The 23,094-nt window shown below is 39.0% G+C and overlaps 1 protein-coding gene across 25 annotated transcripts in view; it reads right to left on the bottom strand.

Moving 5' to 3' along the window:
• The window catches only part of LOC144292990 (uncharacterized), a 329,341-nt gene that overhangs the window by 113,164 nt on the left and 193,083 nt on the right, over positions 1-23,094 (bottom strand). For 3 of the 25 annotated variants that reach the window (XR_013360458.1, XR_013360435.1, XM_077864100.1), the window contains one exon: positions 2,294-3,162. The exons of the other annotated variants lie outside the window; for them this stretch is intronic. Coding sequence is in view for 1 of the 3 variants with exons in the window: in XM_077864100.1 (XP_077720226.1) it covers positions 3,124-3,162 (39 nt within the window). In the remaining 2 variants the exon portion in view is untranslated. Of the gene's footprint in view, positions 1-2,293; positions 3,163-23,094 lie in introns of those variants that run through there. 25 annotated transcript variants of the gene reach the window in all.

Here is a 23,094-nt window from a genome sequence, read left to right on the forward strand (position 1 = left end):
AAGGGCACTTGTTGTACTGAGCATTGGGTGTTATATGTAACTGTTGAATCACTAAATTCTACCCCTGAAACTAATATTACACTATATATTAACTAACTTGAATTTAAATAAAATCTTGAAAGAAAAGAAAAAGAAAAGGGATGGAAGGAATGGAGGGAATCAGGACTGGAGGGAAGACTTGAGGCATAAATAGAAACAACCCATACAATTGATTCTTATATTATGCAACACTTTAACATTCTTAATACATTTCCACATAGACTTAGTCCATCTCCACGCCACCCCCCCCACGCCCCCCCCCACACACACACACACACATCCTCCCCAGGGAACAGGGCACTCAGCCCAGCTATGGCTCAGGTTTCTGTTCTATCCTCCTTCTCCATTTCATTTGTCTTCCCTTACCACCCACTCAAAGTCTCTTTAGCTGGTGGGAAAAAAAGACCGAAGAATCTGCTAAATTGTCAGATTTCCACCGCAGGTTTCTTCTTTACTATCACTCACTTGCCTGAGCCCTCCCTTTCTTCTCAGCCACTTTTAATTTTCTCAAAATCAAAATATTTATAAACACTAAGTGGCAATGACTTCAGTATAGAGCCATCTATACATCTCTTCCCAGAAATCCCAATTTTCATGTCCCAGCCACTACCAAAGCTCCATCAGCCTTCCTCATGCCAGTTCTGGACCATTCCAGGATATATTTGCTAGTACAATACCTAAGACGTCTAAATACAGACTCAGTGAAAAAAGACAGAAAAATGGAAAATATCAGATCCAGCCTTATTACAACATTTGTTCACATTATTGGACAACTCACAGAATAATTGTAACCAAGAACAGTCTTTCTTTCTTTCTTTCTTTCTTTCTTTCTTTCTTTTTCTTTCTTTTTCTTTCTTTCTTCTTTCCTTCCTTCCTTCCTTCCTTCCTTCCTTCCTTCCTTCCTTCCTTCTTTCCTTTTCTTTTTTCTTTTCTTTTCTTTTCTTTTCTTTTCTTTTCCTTTCTTTTCTTTTCTTTTCCTTCCTTCCTTCCTTCCTTCTCTTCCTTCCATCTATTTTCTTTGTAGGTTCTCCTTCTACTTTCTGATTGATCATGCTCTTCATTAAAACAACTTCAGAGACCGTGTATGTTCTCTTCTGTGTCCCTATTGCACAAAACAAAGTGGAACTCAATAGGTCCACCATCTTCCTGATATTACCTTGCAATGGCTCCTCTAACAAATCTTATTCTTCATGGGTTCTATTGTTTCAAATTATCCAGACCAATTATCCAGACTAGAGTCAAAATGAGCTTGCACCCTGAATATAGCCCCATTTTAACACGTATAGGAAAGAGTTCAACTCTTTCCTTTTTATGGCAGTTGACATTCTCTACCTTATATTATATTTATATCTGACTATGTCTCATCTCCCACACATATCTATAAGCAAAGACTGATATTTATTTTTCTATCTTGTACATAAATGCACTAGATACACTTTATCAATTGAGTAAATTACACACACACACACACACACACACACACCTATCTATCCATCTATCAAGCAATTGATAGATAAAAGTTTAATAAGAACAGGGGTGCCTGGGTTGCTCATCAGTTGAGTGTCCAATTCTTGATTTTGGCTCAGGTCATGATCTCAGAGCTGTGGGATTGAGCTCTGTGTGGGGCTCTGTGCTCAGCATGGAGTCTGCTCAAGATTGTCTCTCCTTCTACCCCTCCCTCCACTCTTGTGTTTTCCTCTTTCTGTATATAAATAAATAAAATATTGTTTTAAAAAGTTTAATAATGACAAATTAATAGAAGGAAAGTAGCATTATAAAGAAAGCCAAAAGAAGAAGAAAGCCACCTAGCATTACTACAGGGGAAGTCAGCCCCTCCTACACTGGCCTTCCCAGGTAGGGAGAGAGGAAGGCGTAGAGCAAAAGATGCTAATTTGGAGGGTCTCCCAAGTACCCAGACTATAAAGGATAACCATGGTCTACATCCTCTCTGTTGTTTAGCCCTGAACATTCTGTGGGGATTTCAGCAGCATTTTTTAAAAATGACAGTATATTCACCACAGTGGAATCTCCTGATTTAAGATTTTCTTTTTAAGTCTAAAGGAAAGTCTACATCAGACTTCAACAGGCTTCCACACTTTTGCCAGTTTGAACACACCTGGCAAGTAAAACAGCTGGCTTGAACAACTGAGGGTCACAAAATGCAAAATTATTAGGGCTACTAAATCAAACAAAGCATTAATCATATAATCACGGCAATTAACCTAACTTTCAACACACAAATTGAGGCATGAAGTAAAAACAACTGGCATTTATTATACATTCTCCTCACTAGGGCAGTATTTTCTACTTAACATAGTGCTGACAATTACTTTCATGAAATATTATTTATCAATTTTTCATAGGAAATCTCCCGTTGTGATTAACTGCAACATCTACTTCTGCTTACATATTAGATGTGGATGCTTACTGCACATTCATATGGCAAATAGAAAGCACCTTTTACACAAAATGTCAAATATGCTGTCAGCACTGCTCTCATAATAGTAACCTCATGGGAGAGAGGGCCGCTGTGGCAGAAATGTAACTTAGGGTCCTTATCCAGGACAGAAATATAAAATTCTTGACTTTTCATTTCCTGTATAATTACTACCCACCCCCCTTAATCATATTATAATAGATCCTTAAATATAATGTGAGAGAAGATCTCTGGTCCTGAAGCAAAAGAAATGATGGTGAGGATGGCGCAGAAATACAGTTATTAAAAACTGGTTAAACAGGGATCCTCCTAGCACTTCAGATTGGCGAAAGAAGCAATCAAAGGCTGTTGCTGACAGGCACAGATTGTATGATAAAAAACAATAAAAGGCATTGAAATAAAATTTTCTGTAAGTCTTCCCTGGATCAGTGTGTGCTTACAAATTAAAAATCCATGACTGACTCTTTTCATGGTCTCTCCTCTCTTGGGTTAGTCATTAAGTCTTTCCGGGCTACAGATTGGTTATGGGCGGCCGAAGAGGTGTGGTAAGATCTTATTTAAGTTCCAGTTTGCATTGTTAGGCCTGTTTTTGTCTTGAGGTTTTGTTTGTTTTTTGTTTGTTTGTTTTCTTCCACTGGTATAATATTTCAAGAGCTGTGGTCTGTTTCTTTTGTGCAATTTTTGCCCTGGGAAAACCAACAGAGTAAAGATTATATATGGAACCAACTGGAGACTTCCTTGATCAAAATCTGTTCTTTAGCTGGGTGTTTATTATTACCGTCATGCCCTAAATCCACCTGCTTGAGTAAAGAAAACACTTAAAATAATCAGCTTATGTTATGTTTACAGGATATGGCATTTTGATTTGTATTTTTTACACATCTATTTCTCTAAACACCATGGCTAGTACACCAAGATTCATAAAATAAAGATTGTTAACATAACACAACCAAGGAAAGTCAGAAGGCCAACTGCTGGCATGTTGGGCTAAAAATTATTGAACTCAGCTCTCAGGTGAAGTTTTCTTTTTTTTTTTATAATAAATTTATTTTTTATTGGTGTTCAATTTGCAAACATACACAATAAAACCCAGTGCTCATCCCGTCAAGTGCCCCCCTCAGTGCCCATCACCCATTCACCCCCACTCCCCGTCCTCCTCCCCTTCTACCACCCATAGTTCGTTTCCCAGAGTTAGGAGTCTTTATGTTCTGTCTCCCTTTCTGATATTTCCCACACACTTCTTCTCCCTTCCCTTATATTACCTTTCACTATTATTTATATTCCCCAATGAATGAGAACATATAATGTTTGTCCTTCTCCGATTGACTTACTTCACTCAGCATAATATCCTCCAGTTCCATCCACGTTGAAGCAAATGGTGGGTATTTGTCGTTTCTAATAGCTGAGTAATATTCCATTGTATACATAAACCACATCTTCTTTATCCACTCATCTTTCGATGGACACCGAGGCTCCTTCCACAGTTTGGCTATTGTGGACATTGCTGATAGAAACATCGGGGTGCAGGTGTCCAGTTTTCTTTATGAATTATCCTTTAGTTGGCGGTTTCATGATTTGCATGTGTATCCAGCATCCTGCTGCTATGATGCTGTGTGGCATCCATGTGACACATGGATGACTTGCTGTCTGAGCAGTGTAACAGAAAGATGGCTTAGGACATCAGGCTTCTAGAGCCAGTGAGTATGCTTTTGTCTTTGGGGAGTTTTCTAAAAGAGGTTTTTTCCAAATTCATAACATCCATGGTCAAACTAGGACAGCCTTCTCAAACTCAGAGAATGTCCTTCTGGGAGATTTGCCAAATCAAATCCTGTCATCCAAATTATAAAGCTGGAGCAATCTTAGAAATCATCTAGTCCAAGCCCTTCCTTTACAGATGAGATAATCAGGACCTGTAGAAGTTAAGTGGCTTGCTACTGATCACACAAATAGGGCAAAACCAGACAAGATTCCAGGTCTTTCTGGACCAAGAAACAGTTAAACAAAATGTTCTACTGTTTTAAGTAGAGAATAATTTGTTTTCATTTCTTACCTTACCTGTTTTCAAAATCTATTTAGAGGAAAAAATATATATAAACCAATGAAAATATATATCATGATTAACTATTTAAAAAACAATTCAAGATACAATAGAAGTTTTTTCAGGACATAAAAAAATTTCCAGATGAACTGCATACAGTATTAATGACATGCATATTATTTGAGTAGTAAATGTATAAAATGTATTAAAAGAAAGGTTTTTTCAAATAATTTTTATGGATAGACGAGTTGTAACAAAAAGCAGTTTAGAAGTCTTTGGTATACGCAATAAAACCCAGTGACATACGGTTTAAAGATACCACAGAAACTAGGTTTGAGGAGATTGTGCCTCCCAAGGGGTCCTTTGAAAAGAAGGTCTCTGCAAAATTCCAGTCAATTCATCAAGTAGCATAACTAGATGGTGAATAATAAGCTTCTTTATCTAGTCCATCATTATGTTTAATTTTGGACTTTGAAGAAAAGACACAACCAAGATCAGAGAGTGGTTTAAAACACTGTATTTCTTCAATGCCAGCATGCTTAATTATTTCTCCCTAATTGGAACTCAAATTCAAAGTTATTTGAAGATTATTCATCATCCAAATTACATATAACTTTTTTTTTCTTCAGAAGTTTGTACCATTTGCAAGACATCCACACATTTCTCTAAATTAGGTGGAAGAGACAGTATGCTAAAGAAATGAACATGATTATAGGCAATGAAATCATAGGCTGGAGAGAGATCAAGTGAAATCAATAGAAGAGAAATTCCCTGACCTGCGTTCCTTTGAAGGCTGAAGTAGGAGAAAAGATTCACTACAGATACATTCCTGTCAGCTATTTTTAACAATTCTGATGCTGCACAGGGTTCATATCATCTTGTGAGTTAGCCCTAAGACCATAATGACATAGGCTATTAGGCTTCAGGGATAAATTCAAACAGCAACATTTCAGTATTTGGTCACACGGTTGCCCTAATTACATGGAGGTCTTCTTGGAGCTTCAGTGAGTGATTCCGCAAGTTGGAAAGTCAACTCTGAGAGTATATAAGCAATATGCTAGTAGTCAGTAAGTGTAGGTTAGGGCTTAATTCTGCAAGGCGCCACTGACCTATATGATATAAAATATATTCGATAAGATTTACAAGAAACTCCTCTTCAGGTTGATAAATAGCTGCTACTCTCAGCTGTTCCATATCCCTTCACACAAGCTTCAGTGACTCCTCTCCCATTGGACCCTCTGTATCTGAAGGAGTAGTGCCTGGCACAAGGCCCAGCTGTGGCTCTATGTCATAGATTGTCAGATATTCCGAATATTACTCCTAAGTAGAAGTTTCCAAAGCCATACAGAGACCACAGGGGACTTAGGTTTGAACAATAAAATTCCTAGAAGTGTCTTACTCACCTGAAGGGGAAGGTGGGAGAGAAGAGTTGAGGAGAAAGGGAATTTAACCTGAGAACGTGTGGTATGGAAAGCTGCCTGGGGGCAGATATGAGGCATCTAATAGGGAGGTGGGAATGTAGGAGAGTGGAGCAGGTCCCTCACTGACTGGGAAGTGACACAGCATGCCCAAGGCAAGAGCCACCTAGATTATGTTCTATACACAACTCTCCCAGTCCTGAATAATCCCAATTCAAGAGTTTCAATGAAAATTCATGTTAAAAAAGGTCTGACAAATACATGAAAAGGAAAATTGGTCTTATTTTTTAAAAATTATACTCTTGGTCATCACCACATTTCCCATTATTCCTCTTCAAGTTGAATTTGTTATAAAGGTTTGGAAACAACCAAATGTACTTCTTGTTTAAAACTGTACAGTCAATCATGAGAAATGGGTGGGGACTATTCATGGCTCTGGCCACCATTATCCCTTCCCATTAGTTCCTATCATTCTTTCTTAGAAGGAAACATCACTTAGTCTCGTCTGTCACCAGAGAGGTAGAGGGGGTAGAAGCATGTTGTAAGACTTTAAATTTAGATATAATGTTGGTTCTTGTCCACAATACTAAAAATTTAAAAGAAAACCTAAAAATTCTTTAACCCATTTGAAGAGTTCAATGTCCCATGTGGAAGAATTCTAAATAATGTGGAAGAATTCTAAATAATTCCCATGTGCCCTAACCCTCTAGGAGAGGGAGCATAATTCCCCATTCCTTAAAGGTACACATGAAAAGGGAAGACAAAAGGATAACTTTGTAGTGGGAAATCTGACAAACACTACCATAGCCAGGTGATCAAGATCAACATTAACAGTGATAAGTCATGTCAGTAGTATGTACCCTTAAGTGTGACAAGAATGGTACTCTGCTTCTGTGGTCTTTTCCCCAAAAACCCATAACCCCAGTCTCATCTTCAACCATCAGACAAATCCCAACTGAAATGCAGTCTACAAAATACCTCAGCAGTATGCCTCCAAGCATCAAGGGCATCAAAAACAAGAAAAGCCTGAGAAACTACTGCAGCCAGCAAGAGCTAATGAAGACATAATGGCTAAACAGAATGGAATGGCCTAGATGGAATCCAGGAACAAAGAAAGGACATTAGGTAAAAATTAAGAAAATTTGAATCAAGTATGAACCTCAGTTAATAATAATGCACAATAATAGTGTTAATAATAATGATGATGATACATTATTATGAATTGACAAGTGTGCTGGAGTAAGGTAAAATGATAACAATACGGAAAACTGGCTACAGGACATAAGGGACCTCTGTACTATCTTTGAGATCTTTCTATAAATCTAAAACTGTTCCAAAAATTAGAAATTTATTTTTAAAAAACTGACCTGATTAACATGAGGCTATGTATGGTCTTTATTCATCATACATCTTGATTCAACAGGTTTTGCTGGAAAAATAGTAATATATTCAATAGCATGGCCCTGACTCAAATATTCCAGGTATAATGCAATATATAGTTTATGTATAGATTTCTAAAATCCAAAAAAGTTCTTAAACCTAGAAATATCTGGACCAAAGTTTTCAGATAAGAGACCATGTACCTGAAGTACTATTAGCACTAATAATATAATTAGTAATGCATTTCAGTTGTGTGGTGGCTTTAGCCGACATTTTCAGATTAGCCTGAAACTCTAGTCAAGATCGATATTAATGATGAAAATTTTTTGTTTACTGCATTTCATACAATTATGTTTATTTTATTTTATTTTTTTAATAAAGATTTTATTTATTTATCCACGAGAGACACACACACACAGAGAGAGAGAGGCAGAGACACAGGCAGAGGGAGAAGCAGGCTCCATGCAGAGAGCCCGATGTGGGACTCATCCCGGGTCTCCAGGATCACACCCTGGGCTGAAGGCAGCACTAAACCACTGAGCCATCCGGGCTGCCCTAATTATGTTTATATAATAATCTAATTGTACCCTTAAAATCTGTAAGGTAGGAATTCTTACACAAATTTCTGAAGGAGGAAAAAGAGCCTCAGTAAGGTCAAATTGTTTATAAGCAAGATGATCAAGAGTCAGATACAAGGAACCCTATCGGAGGGTCAGAGTAAGCCTGCAAAATGGGAATCTAGGGCCTGGCCCCAGACTCCAGATCTAAGAATTGTAAGGCTGATGTTTAAATACATTTGCCTGACTCAAATGTTCATGTTTTGCTATTATAATGTGTTGCCATGGAAAAAATATAACTAAGGACCACGATATCAACTTGAAAACTGATTTCTGAAACACAGTTTTTGTAAATTAAGGAGTATCAAAAAACATGTTTTAAGGTCTAATAGTCATATATAATCCTAGCAAGACAAATTAGGTACAAAGCACTCTAATTCAAATTTTTTAAAAACTGAAATTCTTAGATCTCTAAATCACAGAACTTTGATTTTTAAATACATTCATTGAGAACTTACTGTGTACCTGACAGCCTGTTTGGGGACTGGCTCCTGCCTAAAGGGCACAGGTTCTAACGGGGCAATTTCACCCTACCAATGGGAAAGCGGAAAGACAGCACAAACTCTTTACTCCCAAATTCAGAAGTGCCTTCTCTATTAACAAGATAGTCTTTAATAATGAAAACAGCTGATTTCTGACACTGCACTTTGCCAGTTTCTCTGGTGAGTGTGCGTTATCTGGATGGTGAATAGATATAATTAAAAGCTAGAGACAGGGAAAACTCTGGTAATTTAGATGGCACTATCCTTTTCCGGTATTCACAGGAAGCATATTTTACCTCTCTCTCCACCTCCTTGGGTTGGCTCCGTACTTGTGACTACCAGATGTGTTGGCAATGTAGATTCTGTCTCCCAACCTGACAGTTCCTTGAAAGTTGGGGCTGTGAGTCTTCATTTCCGGGAGTCCCCACGAGCCTGGGTGCATCACTCCCTGCCCCGAAATACTCCAGCTCCTGGTGGAGACCCAGTGCCAGCTGGAAGGCCAGCCAAACTGGGAAAGTGCCACCAACCCAGGCACTCACTCTCCCTGGGTCGCTGGCTGCCTGGGATCTAAGCTTTAAATGGTTGAGTCCACATTCCCACAGAGTCTCCCCAGGCCTTCCCTAGACTGCCAGTTCATCTTTCTGCTCTTTCTATCTCCTTAGTGAACACACTTATGCCATCAAAGGTGAACCACATTTCCAATTGTGTCCAACTGAGGAGGCATATCTGCCCCTACTGACAGACTTATTGACATCTTACTTCTATTATTTTAGGTGGCACGCTTACAGCAAGTAGTCTGTTCTACGCCTTACACATAAACAAAGCCCTAGAACAAATTAACAGGCTTTCCCTCCCTCCCAGGACTGTCAGAGGAGCTCTGTGTTTCTTTACCCAGCTGTCCCTACACTCCATAAAAGGTCACCAGCACAGGAAAAGAGGCTGCTTGTCATGGAAATTCTCAGAAAAGGAGAATGTTATCTGGGACCATCAAAAGCTCGAGGGCAGAGTTTCTTCAGGTCTTAGCTTTTATCAAAGCCGGTTTGTTTTTTTCCCAATGTTGATCAATTAAGTCTTAAACCTCACTGAAGGAAGCATTTATCCTGAGTGTAGACCTGGATTTAATGCAGTGCCCTGCACAAAGAGTGACAATACCTTTGGCTGAAGCCACCTTAACATTTCCTGGATGCTGACCACAGGATTCCTCATAAACCTTACCAGGCTGTTCCCTCTTCCTGGGCTCTGCAGGCACCTCCTTCCCCCAACTCCCACCAAACACAGCACACCTGACTCTTTCTCATTCATTAATTCTTGTTTCCTGAAATGTCCCTTGTTAAGCCTTTTTTAAAAAAGATTTTATTTATTTATTTATTCATTTATTCATTTATTCATTCATTCATGAGAGATACAGAGAGAGGCAGAGACATAGACAGAGGGAGAAGCAGGTTCCATGCAGGGAGCCTGACATGGGACTCGATCCTGGGATCCCAGGATCACGCCCTGGGCCAAAGGCAGGAGCTCAACCGCTGAGCTCCCCCCTCCCCCCCCACCCCCACCCCCGCCCTCGGTGTCCCTCTTGGTAAGCTATCTGCATAGGCTCTCTACAACTACCACCCCTCCCCACTATCCTTTAAGAATACAGTGTCATAATTCTATATTTTATTCATTTACTAGCATAACCAGGTTAAAGGAACCTGAAGCAGTATGGGGTGAACAGAAAGCGACTTAGTCGCTCCCACTTGTGCTCCTTTAAATCTGCTCCACTTCAAGTTTTTCCCTGTCACTAAATGAAAATACCCCATCAGTCCCAAAACAATCCGAGTCACGAGTCACTTCCCAGTTATCATCCCTTTCAGTCACTTCCCAGTTATCATCCCTTTCATTGGGTGATTTTAATATCAAGACTCCAGACTTAAACTAATCCACAGTGTCTTTCCGCTGCCAGCTCAGATCTGCTTTAGGCTTGGAAGCTTGTCAAGGGAAGCAGCCTTGTCAGCTTTCTTACTTCACCTCTTCCCATCTTGAGCCCTTCAAGGTTGGGGCAGGGGGTGGAAGGGAAGAGGGGATGATAGATCTAACTCATCAAATATGGCTGTAATCTGGAGTTGGTGCCTCTGCATTTGGCAGACACCCAAGCTTCCCAAGCCTGCTCTTTCTGGGGTTTTCAGAGCTTCCTGTCATGTCATGGCAGATGTCTTGCCCACAGCTGAACTGCTAGGCAAGGCTCTTTCTAGTTGTTCCCTTAAGAATTTCCCCCATTCTCATTCAACTGCTCCATTCCAGAAGCCCATCTTTTTTCCAGAGTCACCTCATCCCTATGGTCTTCCTTGTCAGGTTACATTCAGTATAACCCAGTCTGCTCTTTTCTGAGTCAATTCTTAGTCAACTGTAAAAGTGCTGGCCAGTCCCAATGCAGCCACCTCCTCTCTGCTGCCCTACCATATCCCATTCCTTCCCCCACCTCTCTGGCTTGTGCCTTGAAATGTCTCAGATGTCAGTCCCTAAGTCCCCAAAGTCTGGGAAACACAAAAGAGTGCTCTCTCTGAGGGTTCCCGAGAAGCCTCCTCCCAACTAGGTTTGAGTGAGGGGGACACACAGCCCCTCCCTGCAGTGAGGAGAACCCCACAGCACAGTGACAACTCTCCTCAAAGAAAACCTACCAGCACTGAAACCTCCAAGCACACCAAGCCTTCTCTTCAACGCCCTGAAGGTGGATGATGGATTCAGGCAGGCAAAACCAGTTCTGAGGTACCCTTTTTGCAAATACTGCAGAGGTAGTCTAGCACTTCAATTTAAAAAGCCAAGGAACTTGACACCTAGTGCTTTTGTTCTTTGGTGCCTCAGCCGAAACTGAGACAGAAATATCCTGTTACTCTTGTTTGTGGTCAGTCTCCCCCATTAAGCTATAAACTCCAGAGGGGCAGGGACCTTAGCTGTTCTATTCATCAGTGTATCAGCACAGCCTAGCAGCATGCCCTGTGTAGGTTCCCTGTGGGTGTTTAATAAACGTGTCTTGAAATAATGAATATATAATAAAATGAAGATGGTGATGATGCCGATGCCATTTTACCGAAAAACTTTTTAAAAGTTGAAGAGACTTTCAAATTAATCAATAAATAGCTGATCTTGAAAGAAATTACCTTGTGATTCCTTACCTTGAAAGAATCTCCTGAAAGACCTAAGTCTAAATCTTAGACCTGGAGTTTTCATTTTAAGCCAAAAAATGCCTGAGGCACAGACAACAAATGCTTACACAAGAGTTAACAGATTGGATGCTGGCTGATGATGCTAATATCAATTCTTTGTCTAGACATGCAGTGCCAGTTCTGCTGACACATTCTTCCAGAGCTTTTTTGCAGGATGTGAAACTGGCCTCTGGGTCAGTGATATTCAGAAATAAGCCTGAACTCTGCTGAGAAAACTCTTCAAAGGGACTCTGACCCGCCAGACTCTGCCCTTGATGATCTTACCAAGCTCTCTACAACATGGGCAGGTGGAGAAATAGGGAGGCACCACTGTATTTTTTTAAAGATTAATTAATTAATTAATTTATTTATTTATTCATTCATTCATTCATTCATTCATTCATTCAAGACACAGAGAGAGAGAGGCAGAGACACAGGCAGACGGAGAAGCAGGCTCCATGCAGGGAGCCTGGCGCGGGACTCGATCCCGGGTCTTGGGGATCACACCCTGGCCGAAGGCAGCACCAAACCGCTGAGCCACCTGGGCTGCCCCGGCACCACTGTATTTTATTGAGGCTGATGCCACATTGCTACTTGGCAAAAGGATGGGAGGAGACAAAAGAGCTGAAAAAGCAAACTCCCCAAGATTCATTCCATGGTGAGTTGACCAAGTCCGTGGGGCTGAGGGTATATACAAGGGCTGCTACCAAAATAGCCTAGCAAACACCCACCCCACATAACAATTTCTTCTATCCATCAGTAAGGTGGTGGGTAGGAGGAGATGGTTTAGGGTTCAGCCTTCAGCTCTGGGAAGAATGGGAAGCAGGGTTGTGGAGAGAAGAGAGGCTGGCCTTACAAGTTTGTGCCTGCTTTGCACACTCAGCCTCCTCATAGCCAAGCTTCCTTCGGCAGTTCCCTCTGTGCTCTTCAGCAGCTCTGATGACAGACAGAAGATTCCAGATGCCAAGTTAGAACCAAAAAACTGTCTCTCATAGCAATTGCATTTAAAAATAAATCTTTAAAAGAAAGCAACTTTTGGTTAGATTAAAACTCACCTAAGGAGAATCTTTCCTAACATGAAGACAACAGTTTCAAAATTTTGCACTAGAAATTTAGAACTTAGGAAACATCTATGCTGATACCTCACATTTTACAAGTGAAGACTCTTAGCTTCCTTAAGTGACATGACCAAAGTCCTACAGCTCTCAATGGAACCTGCTTCTTCCAACTGTGGTGTCTTGCCCTTTCCAATACACTATGTAGCCTTCTGTGTAGACCCAAGCCCCTCTTCACCCATCCTAGGTAGGGGACTATGGCTACACTTCTGAAATGGATCAGATAATTTAAACTGTCTCCAATTTTTGTAACTGCACACCATGCTATTGTGCTAGCAAATATTAAGAGAGTGTCTCTGCCTCCAGAAATTTAACTTCAGAGTTACAGAAGTTGCTTTGGCCTGAGCAGTTAAACTAAAGTTTAATCTTAACTCTGACCCTGACTCACTAGGATGCTTTGGACTAGTCACAAAATTATCTCAGTTTCTTCATCTGTTCAGTGGGAAGAGTAATGCTGATCTGTCACTTGTTAATTTGAGGAAACTACTGGTCTAGTAGCTACTAAACAATTGTGTGTGTGTGTGTGTGTGTGTGTGTGTGGATTCCTATAAAGATTCTAAGTATAAACTGAGACGACCATATAACGAAGGCATCAAAGTATATAACTCATGCTTTCTAATAATCATGACATATAGAATTTTAGTTTACCAAACTAAAACAGGAGACTGCTACCAGTCGAGCATGTTTCTACAAAGAACCACCTCATCATCATATTGTTTCAACATATCTGAGACATTAATTAAGCCTGTAGAATTTAAAAAACAAAACTGAAGTGGAAATTTGCCTCAAAGCTACTGAGACTGGATGTATAGCAGGTTACAAAGGTTTTATCTGCCAAATAAGGTCTTCCCATCAGCAGAGGAAAATAGGAACTACTTTCCCATGACCAAAGAGTCTCTATGTGCACCAGTATCAGTTTTTGTGGAGGCACCAAAAAAAAAAATAAAATAAAATAAAATAAATTTAAAAAATCCAGACAACAACAGCAATACGAGGGAATCTGATGGATAAATTAAACCTAAATTGTGCTTTGTTTCTCACTGACAATATTCTCTACCATGTGGTCTAATACTTAACTAACAGTGGAGCTTATGGATGGGATAAAAAAAAATTTCATTCCTTTATTTTCAAAAATGCCACAAGAAGATCTTCAAAGTCCTGATACTACCCTATTGCCAATGGACACCAGTTGTCTAGTCTCCAGCAGAATAAATAATCACTTTAACAATTACTGAAAGAATTCTGTGCTTGGCAAAATCAGCAAAGAAAAAGAGATGCTGTCTTATTTAATCAGTCCTTAACAGAACAATTAAAATGGCTTGATAACAAGGATTTACCAAATTATTTGTTACAGGGGGAAAAGTTTTCACAACAAATTTTTCTTTTGGGATAGATATCATCAGGCACTCTGTTTAATGCCACCCAGAAAATTAGGACTAAAACAAAAAATTACTCATAGAAGAAAATAAATATGTTTAAGGTAATAATATTTGAATAATTATAAGCAGAGGTCTACATATGGGTTTCAAAACTCATGGGATTCTTTCTACTTTCAGCTCTGCTTGATTAAAGAATATGGGACACTAAAGTTAGTTGGGTGCTAAAGCAGAGATAGTTAGGGCTTACTAACTATGTGCCCCCCTACATTTCCCAGCTTCCTTTGCACTTAGGTTGAGGTCATGCAACTGGTTTGGACCAATGGATTCTGACAGGAGGTAACCTGTGTTACCTTCAAAAGCTTCTGTGCCTTGTTTATTTCTCTCTTCTCTCTTCCCTTTCCTCAGCAACAATGAGGACCACATGTTTCAGATGCTATAGCACGTTCAGAGGAATGCTACTGACTCATACTGGACTTTATATAAGTGAGAATAAACTTTTGTTATGTTAAGCTAATGGGGTTTCAGGGGTTGATGTTGCAGCACTAGGATTAATTACTCTGACAAATATTAAGGCCCTACGTTAACATATTCATGGTGGCCTGAAACTTAAATTTATACTACTGACACTAGGTTTTCAAAAAACACCACTGGAAGAGAAACAATATATTTTCTTCCTTTTTACTTCTCACTCTTTCTGGCCTTACACAGTCTAAGGGAGTGGTTTTCAAAGTGTGGTTCTCAAGATCATTAGCATTAGCATCATCTGGGAGTTTCTTAGAAATGCTCATTCCAAGGCCCTGCCCTGGACCTGTTTAATCAGAACTTCTGGGATGCAGCCCAGCAATCTGTGTTTTAACATGCTCTCCTAGTAATTCTGATGAATACTTAAGTTTGAGAACTAGTGGTTTAAGGTAACCTTTCCCTGAGCCCATTGATGTGATCATCATGCAGCTAATTTCCCTCTTTATAAAATATGCATTCAAGAGACACCTAATGCTAAACTTCCTAGGCTTTTTATGCCCTTTTCTTTTTTCCAATCATTAGCTTTTATATTGATTAGCTATAAACAGATTTACTATAGTAAAGATAACTACCAAATCTTTGTTATTGCCTCCACTGAGAAGTAAAATCTTGTTTCCTTACCCTCTTGAATATAAGTTGGGCCTGTGACTACTCTGACCAATAGAATGTAAGAGAAGTGAAGCTGTGCAACTTTCAAGCTAGTCTTTAAGGGGAATGGCAGCTTTCACTTTCTGCCTCTTGAAATCTAAGAGCCATGCTATAATCCTAAAGCCATAAGGAGAAGCATAGGAGGTCTTGAGGAGAATCAAGACCTCCAGCAGACATTCCTTGCTGAGCTGCCTGCTGATGGCCAGAGTCAGCTGTCTACTACTAAAGTATGCCCTCTTGAATGCTCTGGCCCAGGTGAGTTCCAAGATGGCTGCATCTGCAAGAGACTTCATGTGAAGCAAAAGAGACTCAGCCAAATCCCATCAGCCCAGAGAATGAGGAGATATAATAACATAATTGTTGTTTTAATCTACCAAGTTTGGGGGAAGAGGAAAGCTATACAGCAATAAAGAATTAAAACATTCACTTTCATTGTTTTGAAAAGTACTATCAAAGTCAAATTTCAATAGGATCCATTTAACTAAAATTCTTTGTCTCAAACAAACCAACTACTTGGCTCCTTATAATGTTGTTTTCCAGTATTTCCCTCTTTTTGGCTTAGCTACAATAATAGCCATTTGTAGCTTCTCTATCTTCAACTCTGAAAGCTTGCAATAATTTCTCTACTAACTACCCAAGAGGTTTCAAATGGAGATGAGTCTTTTGTCTCCCATAGCCATAACTTTCAAGGGAAAGAAAAGAAAATAGAAGCAGTAAGTTTATAGCCTCATCAGAGGATTTCCGTAAAGTTTAGTTGGGAGAGGAGTCAGACTTTGTAACCTAAACAAAAATTTTCCTTTCCACATTCACCCCCATATGCAGTAATCAAAAAAGATTAGAACCTGGTTATCAGAAAGCTTAAAACTGCAAAAATCCTAGTTTTGAATTTCTGGCTGAAAGAAACACTTGCAAAATGAAAGAAAACTAATATTAAGGGTTCATATCTACTAACTGATGCCTTAAAAACAGCTTCAGCTGGTTGACTTTTACAGATACCTAACAGAATATAGGAATGAATTATTTAAAGCTAAGACTCAAAAACTAAGCATTCAAAGTGTAAGTACATTCCCAGAGGCTATAAAAGTAGCAAAGGATCAATCTTGCAAAGAAATTGCACCCAAGAAATTATGCTGGGCAGTAAGCTCTTAGACAGTAAGCAGCGTGTCTTTAATTCTCTGTCCTCATGATCCAATACAATGTTTGGTATATAGAAAATGTCTGGTATGTGTTTCTGAATGAATAAATGAATGAGAGGGCAAAGGAAGAAGCAAAAGAGAATAAAATGAAGAAGAAGAAGGAGTGATAGGAAAACATTTCAAATGTATATCCCTCCAGGAGCAGACATCTCTGAATTTTTCAAAGGTACTTTCTCAACTTCAAAGCTCTGATACATAAGTAATTGGGATATAGACCTTGGTCAGCACACGTAAAGAACAGCAGCTAAACAAGCCCTGCAGCTCTGAGCTCCTCAAGACAAGTCAGGCCTAGGCGGAGGAGCAACAAGGCTTTCAGTACCTTAAAAGGACTGAAAGAAAGGGAAGGTCTCACACTCCTTCCTGGCCAGTCCCTCACATCTTTATGAGAAAGGAATTGGTAGTCATGTCATAATAAGAGAGTCACCTGGAATTAAGAGGAAGTCAATTCTATATGTACAGAAGCCTCTTTCTACCTGGAACTATTAAAACACAAATTCTTTTTTTTTTAAGATTTTATTTATTTATTTGAGATAGAAAGAGCAAGAGCAAGAGGATAAGCAGGGAGCAGAGGCAGAGGGAGAAACAGACTCCTTGCTGAGCAGGGATCCCAACACTGGGCTGGATCCCAGGACCTCAGATCACAACCTGAGCTGAAGCCACCCGACTGAGCCACCCAGGCGTCCCTATACCAAAATTCTTGATGGTAATTTTCAAACATCACAATTTCCACTAAAAAAGATAAATTTTCACTTGGGACAACAGTCATATGCTAAGTCACAGTTGATGTTTGCTGGCCATTAAAATACCAATTTATGTTTTGTTTTAACTTCATTATTATATTTTATAGAAGTATATTATTTAAGTGATAGTTCATTTTCTCACTCTAATCCTCAAAGGCCATCTTATCAAGTGTATGTATATAAATAAACAGCCCCTGATATGTCTGATCACCTAATATTTTCCTAATACTTTCAGAAATACAAGTTTAAATTCTCCAATAAGCAAAAATTTAAAAATAAGATTTCAGTAAGTCAAACTCAAAATCTTTTTGTTTTCCTACAGTATCTAAACCAAGGCCCACAAACACTTTGTTATACATATCTGCCACGTTTTCCAACATAAAATCGTAGAGTCAAATTGTGACCTGTAATAAAATGTTTTTTAGTAGCTAGTCCAAATCACTTGCAGACAAAAAAGTCTGAGGTCTGCAGAGTTGAGGTGACTTAACCTTGTTCGAGTAAGTGGTTACCAGTAGTAACGCACCAAGCAAGCAGCTGGGGCTAGGCACTCTACCTATCCTAGGAGTACAAGGATGAAAATGAAGTCACCCTGTTATTCTCTTATACATATTGACCATCTAACAGTCAATCATTTCCTATGGTATGCACTGAATTGCATTATTTTCATTTACAGTAATCTACCTTTCAGTCATCATAATATCTTTATTTGGACATAGAAGAGAATCACATTATGTCATTTATGGAAACTCAGCCACTCTCACGTTGACTGATGCTCCCAAGAGTCTGACACGTACGTCAGTGCACCAAAGTGTCAAACTTCAAGGTCTGTACTTAATCCAGCTGAATGACACTGTCTTTTGGAAATAGATCTCCTTTCGGATGTCTGATTGGATTGGAGTAGGTAATAACACAGTGACTAGCAAGCAGCACGAGCCAATTAGTACGTGCCTCATGAAGGTGTTTTCGATGTGGTTCATTTTGAAAGAGGAATGAGACGTTGCCAAATCTCAGACAAGTCATGTTTGTTCCTGTACTTGAACTGAATAATACAAAATTTTCTTGAGTAAATTTTTAATCTTTTCCTGGCTGCAACTCTACCACATTGCTTCCCACATCAGTGCATTAAAGGATATGCAGTTGAAAGCTCACTCTGGGCTTCAGAAGAAGAAGATAAATTCAATGACAAGTAAAAACAGGAAGTGCCATCCTAGTATTATTTAACATTCACAGTTTTCAAAATCTGATAAGAAACTCAAATTCCCACACTCGGCTCAGAGAAAAATACTATCTCTTTGTTTAATCTGGCTTTTATGCTGCATCTGTAAAACATGGAGTAAACTGATCTGGCAATTTTATGCTCAATTTAGTCAGTGTAAACAATAAAAAGTGCACAATTCAGGTTTCAAAACATAATATGATATAGCCAATTGGGATGTTTACATTGACCAAATTAACTAGATTATTGCTAAATCATTTCCCTTTGTTCTTCATGAGTATTCTAAGCATGGGAATCTATGGGATGTACCTATAGTCACAAAGGCAACAAATATTTAATTATCCAAGTGGGTTTAAAGTGTGGATGTACCCCCCCACCACCACCAAAAAAAACCCTCTTATAAACTGACCTGATGTCCATGTCAAATAGTCTCCTACACAGCCTTCTAACGTGAGTATACAGTAGTACACACAGCCCCCTGTCGCAATGAGGCCAAAACCACATGCACCTGGGGTCATGGCCTAATATAATCCATCACCTCCACTAATAACTCGAATTCACCTTCACAAACTGTAGAGCTTCTCAGGAAGGCACAGAACAAATCAACGATACCAAAATCAGCCAACTATACATAGCTATAGGAAAACAAGCATTGCCAAGATCAAACATTTTTAAGAACATTTATTTAGGCCCTCTGGGAGGTGGGTAGGTGGCTGCTATTGCTTCTTCAGGTAGATCAGTTATACTCTACTTACCTAGGAATGGATAAAGAGCAGTACTCTTCCTAATTCACATTAATCAAATCACCTTTTCTGGAGAAAAAGATGAATTTTATACTGATGGCCACATAAATGCTATTGTGATGTTTCTATGTTATTTGAGTGGAGAGTGAGTTTAATTGAAGACCCCAACCATTTCTATGCACCAAGGGAGGTTCAGCTGCTAGATCTCCAACCTTTTCAAGTGAAGCCAGAAATTCAAACTTTTATTATAAATTCTTCTGGTTTATTTTAACATCAAGAGACCAAACAAAATAGGCCTATACTTAGGCCTAATGACCACTGGTTCAAGATGTCTAATATGCACAGGGACTTTCATTCACCTTATTATTAATGTACTGAATATATACTTATCTGATCAATTATTATATATTAATGATTATCCCAATATTAGTTTATCTTTTTATATAAAGTTTATTTACTCTAAACAGCAATACAGACAAAATGCTACATAAACACAAAGAAAGCCATACAGCAAGAAGACGCCAGTTGGACTTTGGATCTGAGGCTCATAAGCAAGACAACCCAGGTTCTAGGGAGAATGAGGCATGAGGAGGGAGGGAGGATGGCTGGAGGCTGAGTATAGCTCTCTCTAACTGGTGTAAAGTATGCCTGTTTCTGCGAGCAAAGGAAACGAGCATCTCAGAGATCATCAAAGCATAAAAGTTTATAATTTTACAGCAGTTGAAATACTGATATCAATATTAAAATAAAAGTGATTTTTCCATAACAATCAAAAATACAAACTACTCAAGGAAGAGACCCTGTATGAAAAACCAGCCCACTCAACGAGGACTGTGTACCAGTCATGGAGATGGGAAAGGGCATCCATTCAACCTTCCCTGGGTGACTAGTAATTGGACAGAGCAACATTAGATTTGCAAAAATTTTGTAAATAAGTTCTTGTTAAGCCAATCCTTTCCTTCCAACAGTGCCACACGGTCACTGCTTAGAAAGGTGCAAATTTCTTGGCTTGTGCTTGAACTCTCTTCTCCTAATCCATTCTGTTTTGGCAGTAAATCACATGGGCCTCTGCTTGGGCTGAGTCCTGGGTATCTGATTCATTTAGAAGTTTCTGTATTCCTAACAAAATCTGCTTAATCAAGAGGGCTGGCCTCCAGTCCTTGTACTCCTCGAGAATGGACAGGCACACTGTGCCCGAAGGGTACCTGTGTAGGTAAAACAGCCATGGTTCAGATTTGCATTTTGGGGGTGAGAATGGATAGGGGTCTCTGAAAGGCATCTGTAGTTTAAACAAGCTTCCTTCCCACAGAGTCCCTTTTTTTGCCTGGAATGGCCGCACTCCCAGTTCATGAAGTTCATCTCATCATCGGGATTTTTTTGTCAGGACAGCCACCAAGCCAGATAGAGGTCCTTTCTCCAGGCAAGTCTGCCAAGGGTGATCCCAGGCAGATACAAGTTTCCTTGGGCAGCTACGGCCAGGCAAGCATGGCTGACAAGGCAGAGGAGACGGGCCTCGGAGGCTGCACTCCTTTGTCTCTGGACTTCCTTCCCAAGCCTGCTCTGTGCATGGCCCTGATTATCTCAATATTAGTTTAATTCTACACAATTTTCTTGAGTCAACTAGCTACAATCCCACTATGTGTTAACTAAGGAGGAGCCACCTATGAATAGTCTAACATTTCTGACATTAAAAAGACACAAGGGAGAAAAGTTAGGAAGGTATGTTGTAATAGAGGAGCGTATTAAGGATAAATGGAGTGAATTTAGATGGTTAATGATGCCAGATGAAGTTAAAAAGACCAGCCACCAAAGCCTTATATGCCACAGGGATGTGGATACCAGCAGCTACCAGTACAGAACACATAAAATGCACTACACCCTGTGTTTCTACTGTACATACATTATCCAGTTTAACTCTCATTCCATCCTTTATGAGGAAAGGACTGTTATTATCTGCATTTCATAGATGAGGAAACTAAAGCTTAGACTGTTCAAGTAAACTGCCCAAGAACACGACCATATGGGGCAGTCAGAAACTGGGCTCACAACCTCTATCTAATTCCAAAGCCTATGTTTTCAACCACTATGATATTGCTAAGGAATTTGGATTTTGGCCTATAAGTAATAGAAAACAAATGAAGAATTTTAGGCCCACATTATCCCATTCTGTTTTAACATTTTGTGAGCTAAATAATGGAAAATATGATTACTATTTTATATCTGGAGAAATCAAAAAAGGATAAGGATTTAAAGCAAAAGAAACAAAGGGCTCCTATCACACCAATGGCTCAATTTCTAGCCCACGACGAATCCTGGTTTTATATGGTCAGCAAATATTACTTTTCAAACACTTGGTATGCTTTCAACAATCATACTTCTTCAAATTCAGAAATTCCAAAAGCACATTCCCAGTTAAATCCTCTTCCCAGCAGAACTTTAGCTATTTCTAGCCAAGTCGTTCCTAATATGTGATGTAAATCTGAGAAATACAAAATAACTACTGTGACAAAGGACAGAAGTCATCAACTTCTGACCCCTGTCAACTGTGTGTGTAGGATGTACAAACCCCATCTGAATGCCATAAAGAAATAATAGTATACTAAGAATTTTACATGTTAGTAACTTAATAACATTCCTTGTGTTGACTTATAATTGCTATAAAGCATTTAAGCACTCAACTTTCCAAGTTATAACCACAACATTTTATTCATGTGTGTGAGTTTGTCTCCATCAAGTTTCCTTGCAACAAAAATTTAACATCACTTCTATTATTCAGGTCAAGGCTAGTCATTAAAAAGAGATTATTTATTTATAACAGCGATATAACATGGTTGAACCAAAAATACAACCAAAATATTTCTCTGCTCACAAAGGAGAACAGTTGTATAAACTTAACTATATTCTGGTCACTTTTGTTCCCCAGATATGTCACACAGCTGGAGAGTGTGATGCTAATGCTTTCCAGAATTTTTTCATTCTGAAAAATACAGAAAAAATACAGTAACATTCTCCATAAAAGAAAAAGATAGTAGCATCCACTTGTTCAGTACTTACAAATATGAGGAAGGAATAATACACAAACTTTTTTGGAGAAGGAAATTGAGGCTCAGAGAGGTAACAGAACTTTTCCAAGGTTAAAAAACTAGGAAATGGTAATCACTAGAAATTGAGCCCAGAAAAATCCTAAGTCTATAAGCTTGAACCCGTGGGAGTCTTATACATTAAAGAAAAAAATAAAGGAAAAGTGGAAGATGTAACTGATACAAAAAAGTTCAAGGTTTATCTGAGACTTCATATATGAAAACATTGAGAAACAAGTATAAAATGTATATGGAAAGAGATAGAATGAATGTAAAGTCAAATTATAGAACAGGGATATTTGCAAAATCCATGACAAGCAAAAAAAACTAGAGATAGAAGAGAAATTCCTCAAACTGATAAATAACATCTACAAAATACCTACAACTAACGTCATACATACTGGAAAGAAAATGGATTTTTTTTTCTCCCTTAAATCCAGAATAAGATGAGAATGCCCCGTTTCACTACCCCTAGTCATCAGTGGACTAGAAGTCCTAGTTAGTGCAATCAAACAAGGTAAAAAATGAGCAATTTTGAAAAGACACCTCACCAAAGATGGCAAATAAATGCATAAAATATACTCCACATCCTTTGTCATTAGGGAATTGCAAACTAACACAAAAATAAAATGCCTCTGCATATCTATCAGAATGGTTAAAATCCAAAAAATTTGATCTGAGTGTGAAGGGCGGCTTGAAAATGATGGAATCAGGCCAAGGCATGGTTGCTACAACTATTCATTCTTCCCAAAGGAAGCCAGATCTCATGGGATCTCAGAGGAGAGCCAGCAAGGGAATCTTGGGATGACAAACACCTGGGATCTTTCTTTTTTCACCCTAACCCTTGGCAACCCACTGATTT

This window comes from Canis aureus, chromosome 2 (genome assembly GCF_053574225.1).
Source record: "Canis aureus isolate CA01 chromosome 2, VMU_Caureus_v.1.0, whole genome shotgun sequence".
Lineage (NCBI taxonomy): Eukaryota > Metazoa > Chordata > Mammalia > Carnivora > Canidae > Canis > Canis aureus.